The sequence below is a fragment of the Gorilla gorilla genome, chromosome 8, assembly GCF_029281585.2.
Source record: "Gorilla gorilla gorilla isolate KB3781 chromosome 8, NHGRI_mGorGor1-v2.1_pri, whole genome shotgun sequence".
Classification (NCBI taxonomy): Eukaryota; Metazoa; Chordata; class Mammalia; order Primates; family Hominidae; genus Gorilla; species Gorilla gorilla.
Window position 1 is genome coordinate 134,148,812 of NC_073232.2, and position 24,581 is coordinate 134,173,392.

At 36.6% G+C, this 24,581-nt stretch overlaps 1 protein-coding gene across 12 annotated transcripts in view; it reads right to left on the reverse strand.

The window, feature by feature from the left end:
* Nucleotides 1–24,581, reverse strand: part of ATE1 (arginyltransferase 1) — a 181,201-nt gene that overhangs the window by 111,053 nt on the left and 45,567 nt on the right. For all 12 annotated transcript variants that reach the window (XM_031015425.3, XM_055353879.2, XM_055353881.2 and 9 more), the window contains one exon: nt 11,725–11,757. In XM_031015425.3, the coding sequence (XP_030871285.1) occupies nt 11,725–11,757 (33 nt within the window). The remainder of the gene's footprint in view (nt 1–11,724; nt 11,758–24,581) is intronic.

A 24,581-nucleotide genomic window follows, 5' to 3' on the forward strand; every position in this document is an offset into this window, starting at 1 on the left:
TCCCCTCGTGATGCTGAACAAATGACAAACATTTTTATATATTTTGGTTTGGGTTGGTTTCACCATAACTTTGAAGATCCTTAGGTAATTTTAAAATGTAAATTAATGTAAATCAACAACTTAAATCATCTTTGGATACCTGAATAGTTTCTAACTAGGAACAAACACTAAAACAATGACCATAATTAAAAGTTTACCTATATATATATTTATATTATATATAATATATATAATATATATAAAATATATATTATATATATTATATATTATATATTACATATATAATATATAATATATATAATATATATAATATATAATATATAATATATATGTAATATACATATATAATATATATAACATATATTTTATATATTATATATTATATATATTTTGTATAATATACATTATACAAAATATATTATATATTATATATAATATATATAAAATATATTATATATTATATATAATATATATAAAATATATTATATATTATATATAATATATATAAAATATATTATATATTATATAATAAATATTATATTATATAATATATATTATATAATATAATATATATAATTAATATATTATACAATATATATTATATATTATATAATATATATTTTATATAATATATATATTTTATATATATCATATAATATATATTTTATAATATATATATTTTATATATATCATATAATATATATTTTATATATATCATATAATATATATTTTATATAATATATATTTTATATATATTATATATATATATATTACAGAATGGCTACATCTTTGGGGTCTGTCAACAAACATGCTCATCTTTGCCACTTTAAAATGTATATAAGAAGGTATAAAAGTGATATGTAAGGGCCGGGTGCGGTGGCTCACGCCTGTAATCCCAGTACTTTGGGAGGCCGAGGCAGGCAGATCATCTGAGGTCAGGAGTTAGAGACCAGCCTGACCAACATGGAGAAAGCCTGTCTCTACTAAAAATACAAAATTAGCCACGCGTGGTGGCACATGCCTGTAATCCCAGCTACTCAGGAGGCTGAGGCTGGAGAATAGCTTGAACCTGGGAGGTGGAGGATGCCGTGAGCTGAGATCGCCCCACTGCACTCCAGCCTAGGCAATAAGAGCAAAACTCCGTCTCCAAAAAAAGAAAGAAAGAAAAAAAGGATATGCAAGAAAACTGTGAAATTTGTGATTTACATACTTTCTCAGTCTGTTATAATGCTCATATAAAACAGTTACTTCTCAATGAGCTATCTCCCATTTCTCCCTATGAAAGAAAAGTTATTATTTTATTAAGAGATGTAATTAATATGGATGGTTCAGGCCATATTAAGGGCAAAAGTAAGAGACATACATTTGTGTCAGCAGAGTAATGGTGTAAGACTTGATTTTTAGGCCAGGCATGGTGGCTCATGCCTGTAATCCCAACACTATGGGAGGCCAAGGTGGGTGGATCACTTGAGGTCGGGAGTTCAAGACCAACCTGGCCCACATAGTGAAACCCTGTCTCTACTAAAAATACAGAAATTAGCCAGGCATGGTGGCAGGTGCCTGTAATCCCAGCTATTCGGAAGGCTGAGGCAGGAGAATCGCTTGAACCTGGGAGGCGGAGGTTGCAGCGAGCAAGATCATGCCACTGCACTCCAGACTGGGCGACACAGTGAGGCTCCATCTCACAAAATATAAAGTAATTTTTGTAAAAAAGACTTGCTTTTTAAGGAAAATGTGAGTAGGATTATTCCAAAGTGGCAGCTTGTTACAGAACATAAAACAGCATAGTGGAGACAAAACTTGAGAAAGTATAGTAGGTTGGGGAAGTGAATTTTATTGGCTTTGGTCATAATATCTAAGAATGAGAAAACGCTATAATAAGTGTTGACATGTTGGCTAAGTTCACTTAGTTTTGAGGGACCTCTTTATCTGGAATACTCTTACTCTGTAAGTGAGAAAAGGAAGGGTCAGGGTGACTAAGGGGCTTGCTCAAGGCCACAAAGCCAATTTAGGGGAACGCTAAGAAGGACCAAAGCCTGAAATTCCCAACTCTCAGTTTAGTGTCTGTCTTGCTGGACACTGCTTCTGCAGTCCACCATGCCAACACACAATCACACTGTATCAATGTGCTCTAGTCAACACAAGAGGTAAGAGATTTTAGCCACTTACTAAACCAAAGGATGAACAAAGAAATGTATTTGTCAATGACATAATTCTTTGGAATTTAAATGTTTCCATGAAAGCAAAAAGGTTTACCCCAACATTCACAACTTAATACTAGAAGCACTGAAATAAAAATTTTAAAGAAACTTTACTAAGCTTATGTAATTGAGAAAGGAAGTACAGTAAATGTTTTTAATAAGTTGGACAGAAATAAGAAATTTACTTCTGCATTTTTACTGCAGAACAAATAGATAAATATCAGGACGTTGTTATTTAAGTTATTTTCTTTACTTTGACATTTCCTTTTATTTTAAATCCTAATTCTCCAACAAAAAGACTTTTAGTGAGGCACTGTCAAAAAGGCTAAGTAACACAATCCCAAACTTCTCAATTCTCAATAATGTTTATTAAGCACTCTAGTAAACACCTTAGAATCCAGAGTAACTACGCTTATGTGAGCCCTTACTTAATGTCGTCAGTTCAATTTGAGACTCCTGCTTTTACAATATTTCTTATGAGGGAAAAATACATCCCACAGTGACAACCCAGACTGAGAACTCAATGACTGCCAACATCAAACAAGATTGATGTCCCCATGGAAACTAATCCACCCCAGGATTTTCTATTCAAACATTTTCTGAAGCATTCATGCACATCTAATGGGCAATGAAAATTGTCAAGGCAGATGACCCTAATTTTCAACACAACTGAAAGGTGTTTGCAGCAACACCACTACTCGCTAAAGGAAGACCAACCCAGCCAAAAGATGTCTTGAATGACTTGGATTTTAAGATGCCTATACTAATCCAAGCCCCAAGCAGGAAAATCTTCAGCCAGGAAACTCCTGGCATTTTTTATTTAATGTTTAGTTTTTTATTCTAAATGTACTTTCTTTTATTCTCAGAAATCAACTTTGGTACATTTATCATATGAGACTGGTTTCTAGGAAAAGACTTCCAGTTGATATCATGAGATATATGGCTGCAATAAAAAATGATGAGTTCATGTCCTTTGTAGGGACATGGATGAAATTGGAAATCATCATTCTCAGTAAACTATCGCAAGAACAAAAAACCAAACACCGCATATTCTCACTCATAGGTGGGAATTGAACAATGAGAACACATGGACACAGGAAGGGGAACATCACACTCTGGGGACTGTTGTGGGGTGGGGGGAGGGGGGAGGGGGGAGGGGGGAGGGATAGCATTGGGAGATATACCTAATGCTAGATGATGAGTTAGTGGGTGCAGCGCACCAGCATGGCACATGTATACATACATAACTAACCTGCACATTGTGCACATGTACCCTAAAACTTAAAGTATAATAATAATAAAAAAAAAAGAGATATATGGCTGCAACTTACACTGACTCAATTATCAGGTCACATCCAAAAACTAACTGAAGTACCGTAAGCCCTCATGACTAGAGTTAACAACAACAATGTACTCCTATTTTCTGCTTTTGCCCAATGGATCAAGCCACAGCCTAGCTTTCTGCTTCTGATTCAATTCAGTACCAAGAGCAGAGTGCCAATTATTCTCTGAAGATGTCTAGTCCCCCGAGTAGTTATCTCTCTGTTCCCTGGGCCTGGCTCTTTAAACACAGCTGAGCCTCCCAGGCCTTAGACCAGAGAGCAGGTAAAAGCTTCCCCCAATTCACCAGCTCAGCCCTCTTCCTAGCCTTATCTCCACTGCTCTCGAATTTGGGCCAGCTTTCTGGATATTTGATTTTTGGTGTTCTCTTCGTTCAGTAAAATTAACTCCCTTCCTCAGCTTAACGACTCAAACTTCCGACCACCTCATCCCTTTACTGCTGACTCTGCAAACTCCGTACAGGACCCAGTTTTGAGTAACAGCCATTAATTCTGAATTCTAGCCATTGGAGACCTTGATATCTACAGCTACTCCAAGCAATGATACTTCTTACATTGACAGACTCAAGAGATGGTTAGGTTCCTATGGTTCTTTCTTTTCTTTCTTTGGAGTGCAGTGTTGTGATCAAGGCTTACTGCAGCCTTGAACTCCTGGGCTCAGGGGATCCTCCTACCTCAGCCTCCAGAATTGCTGGGACTACAGGCACACACTACCACAACTGATTAATTTTTTTAATTTTTTTTTTTTTTTTTTGTAGAGACGTGGTTTTGCCATGTTGCCCAGGCTGGTCTCAAACTCCTGAGCTCAAGTGATCTACCTGTCTCAACCTCCCAAAGTGCTGAGATTACAAGCATGAGCTAACGCGCCAGGCCTCTTTTCTTCCTAACAGCCAAATGAATACTACTGAGGTACGAAACCTGTAGGACTTATTTGCCGGTCCCAACAGAATGAAATGAAAAAACCAGCAGGAACCAGCAGATGGCATCAAAAGTGACCTCTAGTTGCCCTTGCTGTTCATTGGCATAAGACACTCCTACCAGTGCCATGACAGTTTACAAAGACCATGGCAACACCCGGAAGTGACTGCCCCCTTTCTAGAGATTTCTGAATAACCCACCCTTTAATTTGCATGCAATTAAAGGGGGGTATACATATAGCTAGCCAACACCCCATGCACTGCTACTCTTGAGCATACTGTGTGGTAGTGTTGTTCATGCTTCCTATTTTACTTCTAATTTCCTGTCTAAATGTTCTATCAATTACTGAGAAAGTTGTCCTGAAGTCCCCAACTACTACATTTCTCCCTTCAGTTCTATTAGTTTTTATTTCATGTTATCTTGAGGCTCTATTAAGTGGATCGCATTTCAAATTACTGCATATTCATTTGATGAACTGACCTTTTTATTGTTATGAAATGTCACTCTTTCTTCCAACTTTGCCCTGAAGTCTACTTTTTCTTTTTCCTTTTTTTTTTTTGAGACAGTCTCTTTCTGTCACCCAGGCTGGAGTGCAGTGGCACGATCTTGGCTCACTGCAACCTCTGCCTCCCGGGTTCAAGCGATTCTCCTGCCTCAGCCTCCCGAGTAGCTGGGATTACAGGCACCCGCCACCACGCCGGCTAATTTTTGTATTTTTAGTAGAGACAGGGTTTCACCATATTGGCCAGGCTGGTCTTGAACTCCTGACCTTGTGATCCACCTGCCTCGACCTCCAAAAGTGCTGGGATTACAGGCGTGAGCCACAGCGCCCGGCCGCCCTGAAGTCTACTTTGATAAGAATACAGCCACTCTGACTTAAAATTCTTAAGTTTTTTTTTGTTTTTTTTTTTTCATTTTTATTTTTAGAGATGTGGTATTACTCTGTTGCCCAGGCTGAACTGCAGTGGTGCAATCATAGCTCGCTGCAGCCTCAAACTTCAAGGCTGAAATGATCTTCCCACCTCAGTCTCTCTCACAGCTGGGACTACAGGCACACGCCACTATGCCCAGATAATTTTTTTATTTTTCTTTTAGAAATGGGGGTTCTCATTATGTTGCCCTGGCTGATTTCAAACTCCTGGGTTCAACTGATCCTCCTGCCTCAGCCTCCTGAGTTGCTAGGATTACAGGCATGAGCCAACTTTCCTAGGATAAGTATTTGTATAGTAGTGTTTCACTCTAGCCTTTTACTTTTAACCTATCCATGTCTTTGTATTTAAGATGGATGTTGATTTTTTCCTTTTATCTAGCCTGACAACCTCTGACTTTTAATTGGAATGTTCCAATCTGCCCTAATAGTATAGTCACTAGCCACATGTGGCCACTTAGCCTTAAGTTAACTAAAATGTAAAAAATTTAAAATTCATTTCCCAAAGAGCTCATTAGCTAATGTATGACAGCAGTCCCCAACCTTTTTGGCACCAGGGACTGGTTTCGTGGAAGACAATTTTTCTACAGACAAGGGTCAGAGGGGAGAAGGGGAAGGTGTAGGGATGAAACTGTTCCAAGTCAGATCATCAGGCATTAGATTTTCATAAGCAGCTCACAACCCAGCTCCCTCATGTGGGCAGTTCACAATGGGGTTCATGCTCCTATGAGAATCTAATACCATAGCACATCTGACAGGAAGTGGAGCTCAGGCAGCAATGCTCGCTCACTCGCTGCTCACCTGCTGAGTGTCCCAGTTCCTAACAGGCCACAGAGCAGTACTGGTCCCAGTCTGGGAACTGGGGACCCCTGATGTATGACCATTGGCTAGTGTTGAACGTGCAGACGTTCAGAAACAGAAATTACCATGAAGCAGAGTTTTCACTTAGACCATTTATATTTAGTACCATCATAATCAGTAGGGTTGAATTTAAGTGGGCCATCTTGCTATTTGTTCTATTTGTCCCACAAGTTTTTTGTTCACTTTTTCTTGTCTTTTGTTAGACTGAAACATTTTATCATTAAATTGGCTTATTAACGATACCTCTTTGTATTTTTTTTTTAAGGCTTTTTTAGGGATGTGGTTTTCAACAGGAAGCTATTTTGTCCCCCTAGGGACATTTGGCAAAGTCTGGAGACATTTTGTTGCAACTCAGGGGGGTGAGTCCTACTAGCATCTAGTGAGCAGAAGCCAGAGATGCTAAGCTTCCCATAATGTGCAGGACAGCTCCTCACAACAAAGAATTATCCAGCCCACCATGCTGATAGTACCAAGGTTGAGAAACCCTGCTCTGGGGCTTACTAAATATTCCCTAACTAATCACGGTCTTCTTTCAAATACTATCATATCACTTCATGTAATGTTAGAATCTTAACCACATTCTATTTCCTTCCTATCTTGTGATTATTGTCACATACTAGTAGCTGTGATATTGAGCACCTACCTAATCTACCTCTCTGGGTTCAATTTTCTTCATAAGAAAATTGGGAATATCTACCTCATTGACATTCTGTAAGAATTAAAATAAGGAAAGTGGAAAGCACAGTACCTGTACACCAGAGGTGCTAACTTATCAGTAAGTTATTATTCTATTAATACACAAAATTTTGAAATGAAGGAACAGAAGGACACACCTGAAGAGAAACCTAGGTGACCTACATTCACACCTGGTTTAACTTTTGTTATAAATGCCTCTCCTATAGCTCTCTACCTACAAAAGTGACAATGAGACTGTGCCCTACTGGACTAGCTGGCAAAGTTTGACTCAGATGAGAAATTCAAGAATCTTTCAGGCTCTGATACATAATCCCTTTTATTTACCTACATTTAATTGAAGACATCTGTAAGTGGTGCCACACAAAATGTAATTCAGACTTAGAAATGTCAATAAAAATGTCTGTAAGGCCGGGGTCCGGTGTAAGCCTAGCAGGGGAGTACATATCAGCAGCTACAGAGCCACCCGAAATTAGGGATCTAATGGAAATATGTTGCCTGACTTGACGAGGTGATAAAAGCTCTTTTCCCATAAAGCTTAATGAGCTCTATTAGTCTTCAGCTTACAGGAATGTAAAAGGGTCAGCCCCACAGAGGGAAGTAACTGACTCTCCACACATGGTCCATTCAAATGACAACATATCAAATTACTGATGTAATTACTATAACCTGACAATTTCATTAGATTCATGTGGCAGTTAACTGTTTAGGACTTACAACAAAGGGACACGGTTCACTCATAGCAGTCGTTGCGGAGAAAGTGAAGTTTAAAGTCGGCTCTGTTTTCAACTGCAACTCTCATGTATTTTACTGTCTCTGCCAGAATAATTTGACTTTTATTCAAAATTAAAGAAGGTGCTGGGTATAGACCATATTTGTAATTTTCCTTCTCCAGCTAAGTCATAAGCTTAATGGCAAAATTAAACATTCAGAGATTCCCAGCACTCTCCTGCCTTGCCTTTGGTTTGGCTGTCAGGAGCTATGTGGTGGCAAAGGAACAGCAGCCCCTGCTTAGTGCTGCTGGTGGAGACTTAGGGGTAGCTGCCACTAACTTAAGTCCTCAAGTGGCCCCTGTGGAATTGCAAACTAGAAAAATATCAACAGAAAGCCCTCAAAATATTTCCCATCAAGAAAGGAGACTTACATTGGTCATCTTTAATTTTGATTTCTCTTCCTCTCCAATGTCATAAACCCAGTAATAAAAAAGATAATTAACCAAGGTAAATACCACTCCAGATCATTAAATGATGAAAGCAGACAGAAACAGACAGAAATTATCATTAAACTCTGGATACTACTTTTCACCAAAGAGTGAAACTTCCACACATATATTCCCAATACTTAACCAGAGTAGTAATATGTAATTCTAGCACTTTGGGAGGACCAGGCGGGTGGATCACTTGAGGTCAGGAGTTCGAGACCAGCCTGGCCAACATGGTGAAACCTGTCTTTACTAAAAATATAAAAATTAGCCAGGTATGGTGGCAGGCACCTGTAATCCCAGCTACCTGGGGGGCTAAGGCAGGAGAATTGCTTCAAATGGAAGGCAGAGGCTGCAGTATGCGGAGATCGTGCTATCTGCACTCCAGCCTCGGTGACACAGCAAGACTCTGTCTCAAAAAAAAAAATATATATATATATATATTTGTATACTCTATATACTCTAGTTGCAGCTAGTGTACTCTAGGTACACTCCAAGACCTATCTATAACTGAGAGCATCCGAAGATTACAAAGGACAAAGCTCTCAATCTTAAGTAGCTACAATCTAACTGGGAAGACAGACTGTTAACTACATTAAAATGTAAATATTGGAACTTGTCTACTTTTAGCTGAGTCCTGCCAAATTATGGATGAAAGACTGCTACTCTCAGTCTTAGCCCCACCAAATTCATTCATTCATTTGTTCATTCATTCATTGAACAAATATTTATTGACTCAGTGCCTACTATATTCTACCTATACTAAGAATGGGAACGCAAGAAAACAAGAAAAACAGGGTCCTCTCTCAATGAGCTTACATTTGAGAGATGTCAACTGTTAAGATTTATTAAGAAGCATCTTTGCCATCGGTGAGTAGTAGCCTTAAATTGCTACTTGCCCCAGTAAAGTGGACATCAAGCTCAAGCCTCCTTATTTGGTCCCTGTACAAGAAAGCCAACCCAGCCTAATTGCCTTCTGCTAAAAACCCTTATTCCTGTTCATTCCTCTAATCTTTTGCTAAAATGAGAGCAAAGCGTTATACATTATCAACATTATCTCATCTAAGTTCCTGCCAGCCCCTTTTTCCCAAGGTTAGATGCTGTTTCCACATCAAATCAAAGAGACTCCCGTTGTACACCTGTCAAACACTGATTACAAGAAGCATTACCAAAAAGCTACCAATGCACCTCTACCCACTGTGGGCCCTTTACTGGAAGAGTAAAGGATAAAACAACACTTTGTAGTTGTTAACATTTTGTGCATCTCCCTTCTACTTTTCTGTGCACTTAAATTGTTTTTAAACTGAGATCTGCATGTATAATTTTGCATCGTGCTTTTACCTCTCAATGTATCAAATGTATTTTATATGTGTTATTCATCAATATATACTCTGAACACATATTCTCCATTTTAATGGTTGTAGGGTGTTCTATCATATGGCTGTGTCATAATTTATTTGATGTGTTCCTGTTGTACATTTAGATTGTTTACAATTTTTTACCATTCATTTTTATGCAAGTTTTGTCTGCATCTTTGATGAACTCTCTGACAGTGATTATTGGACTGCAATTACTCAACCACAAGTATGAATGTATATAAAGCCTTTAGTGTATGTGACCAAACTGCTTCCTAGAAAGGATGAAGTTTATAAACATCCCATCTCATTATATCTTGTCAAGCATTCACTTAAAAAATAAGATATCTTGATAGGTTAAAAAAAATATATAGATCACTGTCATTTTAAACTGCATTTCTTTTATTACTAATAGGAGTAAACATTTAAAACACATTTATTACCATTTGTATTTTATCTTATCAATTACCTGATAAAAATCCAACCACATTTTATGAAAAAGAAATTCATATTAATTGCTTCTAAAAGATCATTACATTAAGTATAACCCTTTCATCATACTTCATCCAAGTTACCTTTTAGCTATATTTGTTTTCATGTACAAAATTATGGATCTTTACATACTCAAATTAATTTTTTCACTCTTTGTTTTTTGATACTTTCCATTGCTTTTGAAGTTAGAAAGTGCTTCCATAACTATAGAGTGGGCTATAAAACTTATATTGTCTTCAACTTTTTTATGGTTTGGTTTTCACTTCACACCTAACTCTTAATTAAAATTCTATCTGCCAGATGCTGTGCTCAGTGTTTGCCACAGATCATCTCATTTAATTTTAATATCCCTGTAAGTATTATTATCTCCATTTTTAGATCAGGGAAAAGGGCTCAAGAGTCAATGACTTGCCCATGGGCTACTCAGGCCTCTCTCATTTCAAAGCCTAGACTCTTTCCACTATACCACTCTGCTTCCCCGTTGATTCTGGATACTTAGACAATGTGACCAAACCTGGATGGGACTACCCTCTCTGGTCTGGTCCATTTCTCCTGGTGACCACTCAAGCTGGCTACCACACGTTTTCAATGCGCCAGTGTAGGCCACACCACATTATCAGCAGTAATAGTTTCAATAATCAAATAAACAAAATGTTATAAAAGCAGAAATGGTCTCAGAAAGGACACAGTATTGAGGCTCAACCCTGAAGACGAATATGATTTGAACAAGTTGGGAAAGCATAAAATGAAATAAACAATAGGCACAAAGGGAAGGACAAGTGCAAGGCAAGGAACAGAGTCTCATCGCGTGGAGCTGAAGCCTAAGAGGAGAACACAAAATAGTGCCATGATGTGACTAGCACAGTTTATAACTGCTCCCATTTCCATCACTTATTTGAGAGGTAGGAATTATTATTTGCATTTAAAAGATAACAAAAATGAGGCTCAGGGCAGTTGTGATTTACCCAATGTCATATGGCTAGTAAGTGAAGGCAAGGTCTTACCCGGTTTTGGTTCTAAGTCCCACCACTTCTTCACATAACTCTGCTTCCACCCTTTCTCTACTTCCTTTTCCAAGTCTTGATGATCATCTACAAGTTTTTCTGCAAATGCAGCTCATAACGATATCTAGTTCTCTAAACATCTAATAGTTTTTCTTTATCTCACAATTTTATCACTGGATTCTCAGTTCTACATTGAAAACCATGATGAGGATTAAATGAAAAAGTGAATGAAGAACCCAGAATATTGCCTTGCTATAACAGCACCTCAATAACTTTGCTCTTCTCTTGTCAACTCATGGATTTTAAAGTGGTCTCTCTAACTGAAACTTCCTTGAAGACAGCCTTTGCCTCTGATTTTTCCAGCTCTCTTTTAATACCATGGCAATTTACAGAACATAAGGCTGCTGTTAAATAAACAGTTACAGGAGTAATGAAGATACAACAAGCCTCTTTAAAATGAAGGACTCATTTCTCTCTACTTATTCAGAAAGAAAATATACTTAAAAAGAGGCAATAACCTGTCATGAAAGTGAATTGCTATTGATATAACTTCTAGAAACTTTTATCCAAAAAAAAAAAGCCTGCAGTAACTCACTCCATTACTGTTATTGAAGAATATATGTGTCACACCAAAAAGAGCACTCCTAAATTATCAAATAAATGCCTAATGAAAGATATCAACAATGGTGTTCAATTACCAATTCTTATTAAGGTCAGTGAGTAACTCTTACCTCCAAGGGTGAACTGCAAAGGAATCTTGTGAACTGCAGAGTCAAATTTGAACAGAATCCATTTCATCCAGTAAACAGATGGCAAAAAGGAACACAGAGAAAAAGAAAAAATTATTATACAATTTTCCAGTAAATCCACTTAAAGTGAACCCAAAGATTATAGAAAATTAATGTGTCCATAAAATTCATCCAGAGAATAGAAAGGTTCAGCCTAGTCCATAGGAGGCACCTATTTGAATTCCTTTCAATAAATATTCTTAAAAATCTACATAAAAGCACATAAAGCACAACAAATCAGTCCTAAAATATTTTGTTTAAATTTTATCTCACAACTCCTACATAATAAAAACATCTTTTAAGGAAAAAAATCAGCAATCTTCCTGACCTTAATTTGACAGGCAAAGTTCAGTAAATGCCAAGAGAAGAAGATATAAACCAATGAGGAGACCAACAAAAGGGGAGAGGAAAGACCAAGAGAGAGGTCAGGTGAGTGAGAATGAGAAGAAGGTGAGGTTTTAGCTCCACAATTTGGCATTTCATCTGTGGTCTTTACCCTGTTCTGATCTTTCTCTTTCCTCAGTCCCATATCCCCTTCCTTCCTTCCTTCCTTCCTTCTCTCTCCCTTTCTCCCTTCTCTCTCACCTTTCTCTTTCCATGACACACACAGAGGAATATAGAATATCACCAGAAACTAAATGCTGTATGATCAGCATTTAAATAAACATATTATAGAGGGGGATAGAAACAAATGACAAAGCAAATTGTAGTATACCTCTGAAATGAGGACTGTCACATAACTTCATGCATATACATGATGGTAATTCATAATGTTTTCATTGTTGTTATTTACAGATTCAACATTTCAAATCCTCTGAGATTTACTGTTAATAATACCCAAAAAACACACACTCTTGATCTTTCTAAATGCAAATTAACTACAATAAAATACAATGACAGGACTGTTTCCAAGCACTCATGAACTTCCTCCCCACAACAAAGCTAGTACTCGCAGGGAAAACAAATAACTTGTATTCTCTTTTAGAGTTACACATTGAAATATTTATCAATGAAATTATATGATGTCTGGGATTCCCTTCATGATCATTGGAGAAGTGGGGAGAAAAGTAATATGGAATAGTATAAAATAAAACAGACTAGCTGGGCGTGGTGGCTCACGCATGTAATCCCAGCACTTTCGGAGGCCGAGGCGGGTGGATCACCTGAGGGAGGACAGGAGTTCGAGTCGAGCCTGGCCAACATGGTGAAATCCCGTCTCTAATAAAAATACAAAAATTAGCTGCGTGTGGTAGTGGGCGCCTGTAATCCCAGCTACTTGGGAGGCTGAGGCAGGAGAACTGCTGGAACCTGGTAGGTGGAGGTTGCAGTGAGCCAAGATTGCGCCACTGCACTCCAGCCTGGGAGACTAGGGCAAGACTCTGTCCCAAAAATAAAAAACAAGTAAGATAAAACAGACTAGACATGACATTAAATGAGTGAGGACAAGAGATTAGGGTTCATTACCTGATTCTATCTACTTTGTAAATGTTTAAGGTTTTCCATAACAAAGTTTTAAAAATCTATCACATACTCCCTCCAAAAACACTAAATATATTCTTAGAATATCACTAACACATACCAAAGCCATTCAATTAAATAGTATCATTTAGGCCCTAGTTGACAGTATATTAAAATGTAAACACTTCAGTAGGAAGCAAAAAAAAAGGAAACAAAAGAAAAAAAATGCAAACAGTAAGAATTTTTTCTTAATTTAAATATCAATATGCAGTTCCATTACATTAACTCTGAAGATAACTTTCTGAAAGTGCAAAATATACCAAAATTTTAAGTCTTCTTAATGCTGACATGAAGCAAATAATTTCATTGAAATTTAAAATGCAAGCTTTGTGGTCTTGGATTCTTTCACTGCAGCCCAACCTAAGACAATCTCTACCCTTCCTCCCAAGAATAAGAAGCGCCAGTTCAAAGCCTAGCCAGTTTTAACAGTGGAGAAAAATGAGGCATGGTAAATTTTGATTTTAAAATCAGAAATTTGATTCTGAAGGGTTCTACGCTTTTCCCCAAAAGTGAATGTTAATATTATACACATACTTTTGAATTTATAAGCAAGTCATTTTCAGTAGTAATTGATGCATTAATTAGGATAGAAGCTACTTTAAATAACAATGAAGACAAGAATATAAATGTTGTCTATAAAAACTAATGTCTCCTTGAAGCTTCAACAATTTATTGTGTATATGTCCCACATTTGTGTCACAGCTTTTTCAAAATAGACCTAAAAAATTCTCATCCTGTTTGAAGCCACCAAAATGTGAAATACGTAAGTAAAAGTTTTCAGTCCTAAAGCAGTAAAAACAGAATAACAAATCACAAGACACACATTGACACTCCTATTCCCACGACATGAAAAAGATTTCAAAAAATGCCTTCTCTCTTTTAGAGCATCAGTAAAACCCATTGTTTTTTCATGTTTCACTTCAGTTAATTACTTAGTAAATTCTTTCATAATGAAACTGTACATATTATATTCAGTAGAAATGGTAATACTTTGAAAGAACAATTATAAAAAAAGAGACTTCAAAATACATTTTCTATATACACTGCAATTGAAAGCAGAAATAGATTCCTTAACAAACACTATCATGATGTCTGATTACTATTAAAAAGGACTATGGCTCAATTTTGCTGTGAACCTAAAACTACTAAAAAGTAAAGTCTATTGAAAAAAAAAAGACTATGGCCACACGCAGATGGTTGCACACATTAATATCAGTTGTCTGATATGACTATATTAATAGGACTACTTAATAATAAATAATGGGTAAAGTTAACAGTAGTTAAGAGAAAGATCCTTTTCAAAATATTTGGGCGTAATATTGAAAACATAAAAAATGTAATATGTTTTACAAAATATCTGATTCTGCAGATGGGCATATAATTTTCTCATTCTAATAACAATCGTAGGTTAACATAGCCATATTCTTTATCTTCCTATGTACCCACTTTTAAAGATTACTTCTAGGAGTATCTTGATTTAACATAGTTCAATAAAGGAATAACCTGCATGATATTTGGCTTTTTAAACTTAACAGCTAAGTTACCTGTAACAATATTAATAACACTGTCAATTTGATTCACTTGATAAAATTTATAAAAATTCTAAATGCCAATTATTCTGTCAAGTCTTGAATTTTTTTAAAAAACTGAAGAATTATGGTCTATATTTAGAATCCAGGCATAAAAGGCATCAGTACCATTTTCAAAATCCTCTAGGCCTCTAAAAAGAAAAAGGATACACACAGACAGTGCTCACGCTCCACAGCTTCTTACTGACCTTGCTTTTCTTAAAGTATTCTCATTTACCAAGCCTGGTACCATTGTTCTATTCATCATCGGTAGCCTGACTCATAACATAATCCTTTCTCATTCCCGCCAAAGAAGCACTTAATGCTTACCAAAATTTTCTAAACCATTTTCCAAGTGCACAAAATTGTAGTTAGACTCCTATTAGTTACAATCAGTAAGTTCTTTTTCTAAGTATAGGGGTGGGGGGAATAAGGACCAAAGAAAATACACTGCTAATTTTGTCAAAAGATCCTAGCAATTTGGATGTAATGACTTCCTTTTTGGTAAGTTAAAAAAAAAAAAAAGGTACCAGAAAAATGATAATTATTTTCTCTTTGTAATATAAACTATTCAACAGATAATTCAAGCCACTTTGCTCCTGAAATGCCTTATCTGTTTAATAAGTAACCGTGGTTAAATTCCTATCTTTTAAAGAAAAAGGAAACACTCAACACCTAAAGGCAATTTTTACAAAGATAAATAACATTTTTTTCCTAACCCAAGGAACATCAGTAAGGTGGCACTATTTGCCAAAGTGAAATTCCAAATCTTATAACTAGTCATATCAAATATCCAAAATTTCCTCACATTAACAAAATATACTTCCGGTTATATTTCCTGGTCCTTTCACTTATTGTACCCTACTTCCACTTACTGTTCTATAATTTGTCAGGGGACAGGTCTGATTATTTTAGATTATAATCTAATAAAACCTTTATTTAAAAATTTTGCAATTATCAATCTAAATTACACCTCAATGTAAAATACTAAATTCTATCAGGAATTTGGAAGCCTTAAGTCAGTTACGACTCTAAATTATGTTAACTTAACATTTTAGACTCCCTTCCCATCCCTGTTCAATTTCTGGCACATATTTACACTATAAATAACTGGTAGTTCTAAGGCAGTGCAAAACTAGGTTTTATGTAAAGAATGTCTCTGATAAATCTACAACTCTAAGAAATTAATTTGATTCCACAAAAGAAAAAAGTTTTATTGTTTCATATTTCATTGCAGACAAATAAAACCTTCAAAGCAGCCAAAAGACACAGCTAGCGCCCATTTAAAAAGTCATCAAAAGAATGAGAATTAAATCTGTATTTAACAAGGAGTGGAAGCTAAGGTTTGAGAAGATCTTATTTAACCTATTAGTGGGGAGTAAAAAGGGCAGATTCAAGTAATTCCCTAAATTCATTTTTTTATAGCTATTCTCTATCCCAATTGCAAGCAATGTAGCTGAAAGGATTGTTTGTGCTACCTCTTCTGATTACATTTGGTACCTTCGACATTAAGATTCAAAACATCTTAAAAGATGACAACAAGGCTGGGTGCAGTGGCTCACACCTGTAATCCCAGCAGTTTGGGAGGCCAAGGCAGGTGGATCACGAGGTCAGAAGATCAAGACCATCCTGGCTAACACGGTGAAACCCCGTCTCTACTAAAAAATACAAAAAATTAGCCGGGCATGGTGGCTCACGCCTGTAATCCCAGCACTTTGGGAGGCCGAGGCGGGTGGATCACGAGGTCAGGAGATCAAGACCATCCTGGCTAACACAGTGAAACCCCATCTCTACTGAAAAGAAAAAAAAAAATACAAAAAATTAGCCGGGCACGGTGGCGGGCGCCTGTAGTCCCAGCTACTCAGGAGGCTGAGGCAGGAGAATGGCGTGAACCCAGGAGACGGAGCTTGCAGTGAGTTGAGACCGCACCACTGCACTCCAGCCTGGGCGACAGACTGAGACTCCGTCTCAAAAAAAAAAAAAAAAAAAAAAGACAACAAAAATCTTATTTACACTCCAATATAGTTAAACCTTTGTCTTCTGAAGCATTATATCTCCTTTTTTGCCTGAGGATTAGAATCTTCCTAGGTCTACCCACTTAAGTTATTTGGGCCTTGAGGGGTTTTTTTTGGTTTTTTTTTTTTTTTTTTTTTTTTTTTTGATAGGAAGTCTTGCTCTTGTTCCCCAGGCTGGAGTGCAATGGTGCAACCTCGGCTCACTGCAACCTCCGCCTCTCAGGTTCAAGCGATTCTCCCACCTCAGCCTCCCGAGTAGCTAGGATTACAGGCGCCCACCACCACGCCTGGCTAATTCTTGTATTTTTAGTAGAGACGGGGTTTCACCATGTTGGCTAGGCTGGTCACGAACTCCTGACCTCAGGTGATCTGCCCGCCTCGGCCTCCCAAACTGCTGGGATTACAGGCGTGAGCCACCGCGCCCAGCCAGGTCTTGGTTTTTGATGTGTAAAAGGATTTCAGCCAAACCACCTTCCCCAGGTGGTATCCTGTGGCACGGCAGTCTCCTGAGACACTCTCTAAAAAACGATTCCATGGCCACGTAAGTCTGGGAAATGCTCTTACTATATAGCGGCCTCACCTCCCCTTCCTCCTTACCTTAGTGAATTGCAGGCTACACTGATATATTAAAGCCTTTTCACATTCCTGTATTTACAAACAAAAAAACTCTTCTACTTCAACCTCAGTCAAGTGTTTCCCAAAGTTACATGACTAGAGATTTTTGTTTTTAATTTCATATAATATCTATTAACATTCCACAAAATCCATTTTCCACAAAGCTCATTTTAGGCAACACTGGTCCCTACCAGCTCTGATTTGTTTTCCCCAATCTGTACTTACTAGAATTGCTCACTGAAAATACTCAGTGTGGCACTCTCAAAAATGGCTGAAAATCCAATACTATCAATGAATTATTCGCCCTTTTTTTCCCCCATTTAAGAGTTCTGGTCCCTACCCAATAATATTCCTGGTGATGTTATGGGCAAATGCTCAAAGCAATGCCACAGATGTACTATAATAAAATGCCTCTTGAAAAATTCTAGTATCTGCCCAGAATCACAAAAGCCCATAAAACACTAATATGCAGAGCTAGTTATAAATGTTTTGCTCTAAATGTTGATTTCAAAGTTTGCTAACACATATCCTAATTAATGAGGTACTTCACTAAATATCTTTTTACTATTTTTTGCACCTTTCTCCCTAATTTCTAACAGCAACAGGGATTTGGATTGTAAGTTAGGTTATTCATTATTCACTAATATCTACCTCCTATGTTCACTATAATAATCATCATATATTTTATAAATAGAAATGGTGGCTCTATACTTAACACCAATGATATACATATGAACTTGTTAAAATATCATTTATTTACTACCTTCAAGCCTAGTTTGTTTCTAAAATTAAACTTTTAAGTTTGCAATATGAATCTATAAAATCCAGATAAGAGTATAACAATTCTATATCTTAAAGAGCTACACTCAAAAAGAATGGAATCTTAAAAAATTGTGTTGCTTTCCAACATTATCAGCAGCAAACAAAATCATCATAAACAGAGTTCATATAAAATCACAAAGAAAAACATGTTCTTGGCAAAATCATCAAACAGAACACCCACCAAAGAAAGACTCTGGTTCTGGTGGCATTCTGTACTGACTTCAGAATCCTTTGCTCCTCTAACAGGAAGATCATTTGCCATAGGACGCTAATGACCTAAGGCCTGTATGTTAATTGCATTAAATAAATACCAGCACAAAATACTAAAACATCTCATAAGAAGTATGGAAATAATTTTACAAGTATGTTTAAGAGAAAAAAACACCTTCTGGTTTTTTAAAGTAAACAATAAGGCCGAAATTTTATACAAGAGAAATCTTTACATCTGTTGCTGACATTCTTGATCTGCAAGCTGAGTGTTTAGAAATGTACCAAAACTCAAAGGCTTTCAAAATTAGATTCTTCCAAAATAATATTTTCCTAGGTATGGAGTATAGTTATTTCCAGGTTGGAAAAAGATATTTAGAATATATATATATATATCAAAAGACTCATATCAGAGAATATAGAGAACTCTCACAGTCAATAAGGAAAAAACACAAGAACCCAACTTTAAAAAGGTAGGGGGGCAAACTCTTAAAGACTTAACAAAACGGAGCATATTCAAATGGCCAATAAATACATAAAAAGCTCCCTATTTAGTCATCAGCAAATAGCAAATTAAAACCCCAATACAATACTACTATCCACTCACCAGAAAGGCTAAAACTAAAGCATCAGAAAACACCATATGTTAATGAGGATGTGGCACAATGAGCATGTTTATATGGTACAAGCACTCTGGAAAACTGGCCACATTTCTATAAATGCTGAAGATGTTTACTCCATGGCTGAGCAGTGTAACTCCCAGGTATATATCTAAGAGAAATTAGTGTTATGTCCATCAAAAGATACGTACAAGAATGTTCATAGCAACTTTATTCATAACAGGCAAAAGCTGTCAATACATATGCCCAGCAATAGTAGAATAGATTAATAAATTATGCTGTATCCACACAATGGAATACTACATAGCACTGAAAGAAAACTGTTACCGTATGTCACATGGATTTCACACAGAATGTTAAGTAAAAGAAGACAGGAGAGTGTATGCTGTATGATAAATTTATATGAAGCTAAAGGACGGGCAGAATTAATCTACAGTGATAGAAGGGTAGTTAACCTCTGGGTAGGAAAATACTGACTGGGAAGGGCCACGAGGGAGCCTTCTAGCATGCTGAAAATGTTCTCTCTTAATCCGAGCAGTGACTATAAGAGCATATACATAAGTAAAAATTTGGCCAGGCGTGTTGTTTCATACCTGTAATCCCAGCACTTTGGGAGGCTGAGGCGGGCAGACTGCTTGAGGCCAGGAGTTCGAGACCAGCCTGGTCAACATGGCAAAATCCTGTCTCTAATAAAAATACAAAAATTAGCCAGCCATGGTGGTGCACACCTATAATCCCAGCTTCTTGGGAGGCTGAAGTACGAGAATTGCCTGAACTCAGGAGGCAGAGGTTGAAGTGAACCGAGATCGCACGACTGCGCTCCAGCCTGGGCAACAGAGGGAGACTGTGTCTCAAAAAAAAGAAAAGAAAAGAAAAAAAAATCAACAAGATATACACCTAAGATTTATGCACTTTATTACACTATAAACTTAAAAATTAATTTTAAAAAAGGAAATAAAAAGAAGAAAAAACTGTATAGTTCCACCTGGGGATTTTTCCTAAAATCAGTGAAAGCACACAATTTGACAGCTAAGATATATCTTAGCAATTATCTAGTTCACCTCTTTTACATACTGAGATCCAAAAATGTTACATTATTTTACAGACAGCAAAATTACCATCAGAACCTCAAAACCTTTTCCAATCTATGGTTTCCCTTCATTATACCAAGGACTTAACAATACCATTAACCAGAACTCAACAAGAAAGCAATAAAATCCAGAGACACCAACAAGAAGAGTCTCAGCTTAACTAAAATAACACTAAAATAAGGTGACAAATAGGTGTTTAGGTAACAAGCAAATAAGTCTACAACAAAATACACAATTTTATGATACTGAAAAATTCAGCTAACAAATGGCAAGAAGTATAGGTGGGGATTTTTTAAAAAAAACTTTCACAAGCAACAGAAATCATCAAGAAGACAGATGCCACCATGATTTGTGTTTCGGCCTCGTCAGTGTCCCGGATGTTTTTTGAAAACATCAGGTACTCTCCCATCTACCTGAAATGTACTTCCCCCAGCTATGCACAAAGTGCATGCTCTTTATAGAGGTGTTTGTCAACGAGCTTCCTTTATCTGAGCCTCTTCCTGATATCCTTATCTATTCTTACCTTCCACCACGCTGTCCCTCACTCTATCCCTCCATGTATCTTGCTAGCACACATTACTCTGGCACTATATCGCATACTTATTATTTATCTTCCTCTCTAACACATAGTCTCCCTGAGGGCAAGAACTTTATCTTGTTCCCTACGCTACATCCTCAGTCCAAAATAATGCCTGGCACATAGTAGGGACTCAAATATTTGCTACTTAAATGTCTACATGCATTCAACTACTCGTGAATTCAACGAATAAATGCATCCATTCATTTGTGAATGGGAGTAATTCATAAATGAGTAAATGAATATTAATAATCATTTCTTTCTCCCATGTTTCTTCACAGCCCCTGGCTACTCTATAGAATTAAGTCATCAGGTCACGGTGAGATTCCATAAACAGACAGAAGCAGTCACCAGTAAGGAAGACCCAGTAATGCTGAAGTAAAAACCTGTCCCCTTCTTGTTAGACCTTCTTGGGAACATCCATGTCCTCCAAGCACTAGCTTCCTGCAGAAAAACTTCCAGCACATACCATTTGTGAGGAGCAAGGAATACATACCAAGAAATATGGAGGACAAAACTAGGTATCACTGAAATTACACTAGGCTAGGCAAAATCTTTCAAATTAACCTTAAAAAATTGGGTGTCTTCCAAAATCCAAATAACATAAATTAGGGATAAATAGAAAATACCACAAAACCAAGAAATCAAAATTAGCAGGAAACCACAATAAAGACAAATTTGTTTTTAATGCCATCTGGTCAAAGTAATAAAAATGGAATATGTTATTAGCTTTTTGATTATTATTAAGAATAAATGACTATATTAACATAAACATATTGATAATGGTTACAGGTACTGCTTGCATAATTTACCAGACCAACTAATGTAAAGCAAGTTTGAATACGCCCACATCTTGTCAGGTACATGTATTACTAATGATCTTTAACATTTTAACATCAATGCAATGCTATGAAAAGACACTTATATTTTAAATTTTATTTGTGGGCTAAAACATACAAGAACCAAACATGTCTTATTCATCTATGCATCCCTAGTATCTACCACAGTGAGTGGAACATGCCCTGAATTAAATGATTATATGACTGCTTGAATAGAAGAATCACATTCTTCCACAGTCCAGGAAAAAGTAATATGAAAGCCATTACAAAATTTTGAGCTATTTCTGGAATAAATGTCACATAAAAGCCAACAAATATATATATACATATATATGTATATATATATAAATATTTAGAGACCTATACAAATATATTCCCTATTTTCACATATTCTTAAGGGCAGAATTATACTCTGGATAAATAACCATATGTAATATATGTTTTACTTTTATAATTAACTACTACTGACTAGATGAAAATCAACTGCTTTTTAATCATACAGGCAGTTACTTAAAATTATTTGGCATATATAATGAACGACCACAGTGAAAACACAAACTTTCCTTGTTTAGACTAGCCATCAAAAGGTACTATTGTTCACTTGTCAAGTGATTACCAGGAGGTCATAAAACTTGATGCTCTTCAGTTTTAATGTGAAAAACAGACCTAAAATACAAAAGCTAAAGACAAATGGCACTCACAGCCAAGTTGTTTCTATCACATGAGCTTTGCACTCACTAAAATGTGCTTAACTCATTGTACGTAAATTGCTCAACACTCTCACTCAGGAAATTAAGAGCAGCTTTTACTTATTATAGTAGAACAACTGTCAAAAGCTTATGACATCATTTGAATTTTCCTTTTTGCTTCATGTCACAAGTTTCAAGAACACTATTTTCTTCCCAAGTAGCTTTCAATGTGGCAACAACTGAATTCTCTCTCCAGCTGTTTTTTAAAAAGTAGTCAACTCAGCTGCTCATTCATTCAAAACATGTTCACTGGGCTTCTACTCCATTCCAGACACTCTGCTGGGCATTGTGTATTTCTTCAGACTCTTGCATACAGTATTTTTATAAGTTAGTGTAACGAGCACAAAGTATGCTATGGATTACAGTACCCCAATATAGCTAACTTATCAAAATGAGAGATCTGCTCCTGTATGAACAAGAAGCTCTACCACCAGAATAAAAAAACAGGACACCTATAGCTCCTTTGTCTCCAGTTCTAGGTAAAGCAATTAAGAAATACACGTATTTTAATAGAAACTAGGCACTAGAGCGTGACTGTAGTCCCAGCTACTTGGGAAGCTGAGGCAGCAGAATCGCTTGAGCCCAGGGATTCAAGGATATAGTGCACAGTGATCATAATACTTACAAATAACCAACTGCACTTCAGCCTGGTCAACATAATGAGATCCTGTCTCTTAAAAAAAAAAAAAAAAAAAAAAAAGGAAAGAAAACCACAAAAAAATCTTTTCCAAATGATATCTTTTACAGGTTTTATGTGGTATAATAGATGAATCAACATATTAAAAATTCTTTACAAGTTTTTTGTTTTGCTTTGTTTTGTTTTTTAAAGAGTCTTGCTCTGTCACCCAGGCTGCAGTGCAGCGGCACGACCTTGGCTTACTGCAAACTCCGCCTCCTGGGTTCAAGCAATTCTCCTGCCTCAGCCTCCTGAGTAGCTGGGACTACAGGTGCACGTCGCCACGCCCGGCTAATTTCTTTTGTATTTTAGTAGAGATGGGGTTTTGCCATGTTGCCCAGGATGGTCTCAAACTCCTCAACTCAGGCAATCCAGCCACCTCGGCCTCCCAAAGAGCTAGGATTACAGGCGTGAGCCACCGTGCCCGGCCTACAGGTTTTATGTGGCATAAAAGGAAAAATTAAAATATTAAAAATTCTCAAAGACTAAAATTATATGTTGATAAATCAAACTGAGTGGTTTTGAATATTCTTTTTTTATTTGAATAGGCTGATTTTAATATTAAAATGTAAAATATATGTCCTTTTAATTCAGACGAATATTTGAATTAAAAAGAAAAACAAAACAACCAAGAAAAATATAATTTTATGTGCAAATGCTGACTGGGTAACCAGAAGGATCACTTACTTGCCCTTGACCTCAGGATCTCTGATAGTTCCTAATAACATCATCCAGACCTAGTAACAAAAGTTTAGTCAATGATTATTTGGCCAAGCACTTTTACAAGTATAGCCTTATGTAATTATCACAACAAATTGTGTTGTATACAAATGAGGAACCTGGAGTGAAGAGAGCTGAGCAATTGGGAACTTGCTGAAAGCCACACAGGTAGTAAGTAGAGGAGATGAGAGTTAAGGCAGATGATTGGTTAGAGTTCACATTTTCACCCTGGATGCTACTCAGCCTTCACGTCAACAATATCCTGACCCAAAATGTATGGAACTGTAAACACAGCAAGCACTGTTTGGCAGTACTGATATCACCTTCACACCATTCAATCCAAAGAGTCTATCACTGGGCACATTTGTTCTCAGGCAGGAGGTTAATCAAGAATCAGCATCCATTTCATGCCAAGCATTCCTTTTGACAGCTAACATCCCATTTCATGGTCTTAATCCTCAACTTTCAGAAAACAATGTATGTTCAAATTAATTGTAATAATTATTGTTATATAAAGCTAAACCTTAAGCAGAGGTCAATTATCAAGCTACTCCAGAACTTCAGACATTGAAATCAAATACAAAACCCCAGAAAAAAACAATAAAAGTGAAAATGAGGACTCAAAAAGGCACTTCCTAATGTTTATATTCCCAACTTACAGAAGAGTCCTGCAAGCTCCTTTTCCCACTTTTCTCTTGACTGTAACTTTACTAACAATAAACTTGGTGATCTAGTTTCCAAGCCAATAATCGATACTTCCAACCCTCCTTTATACCTGCTCTA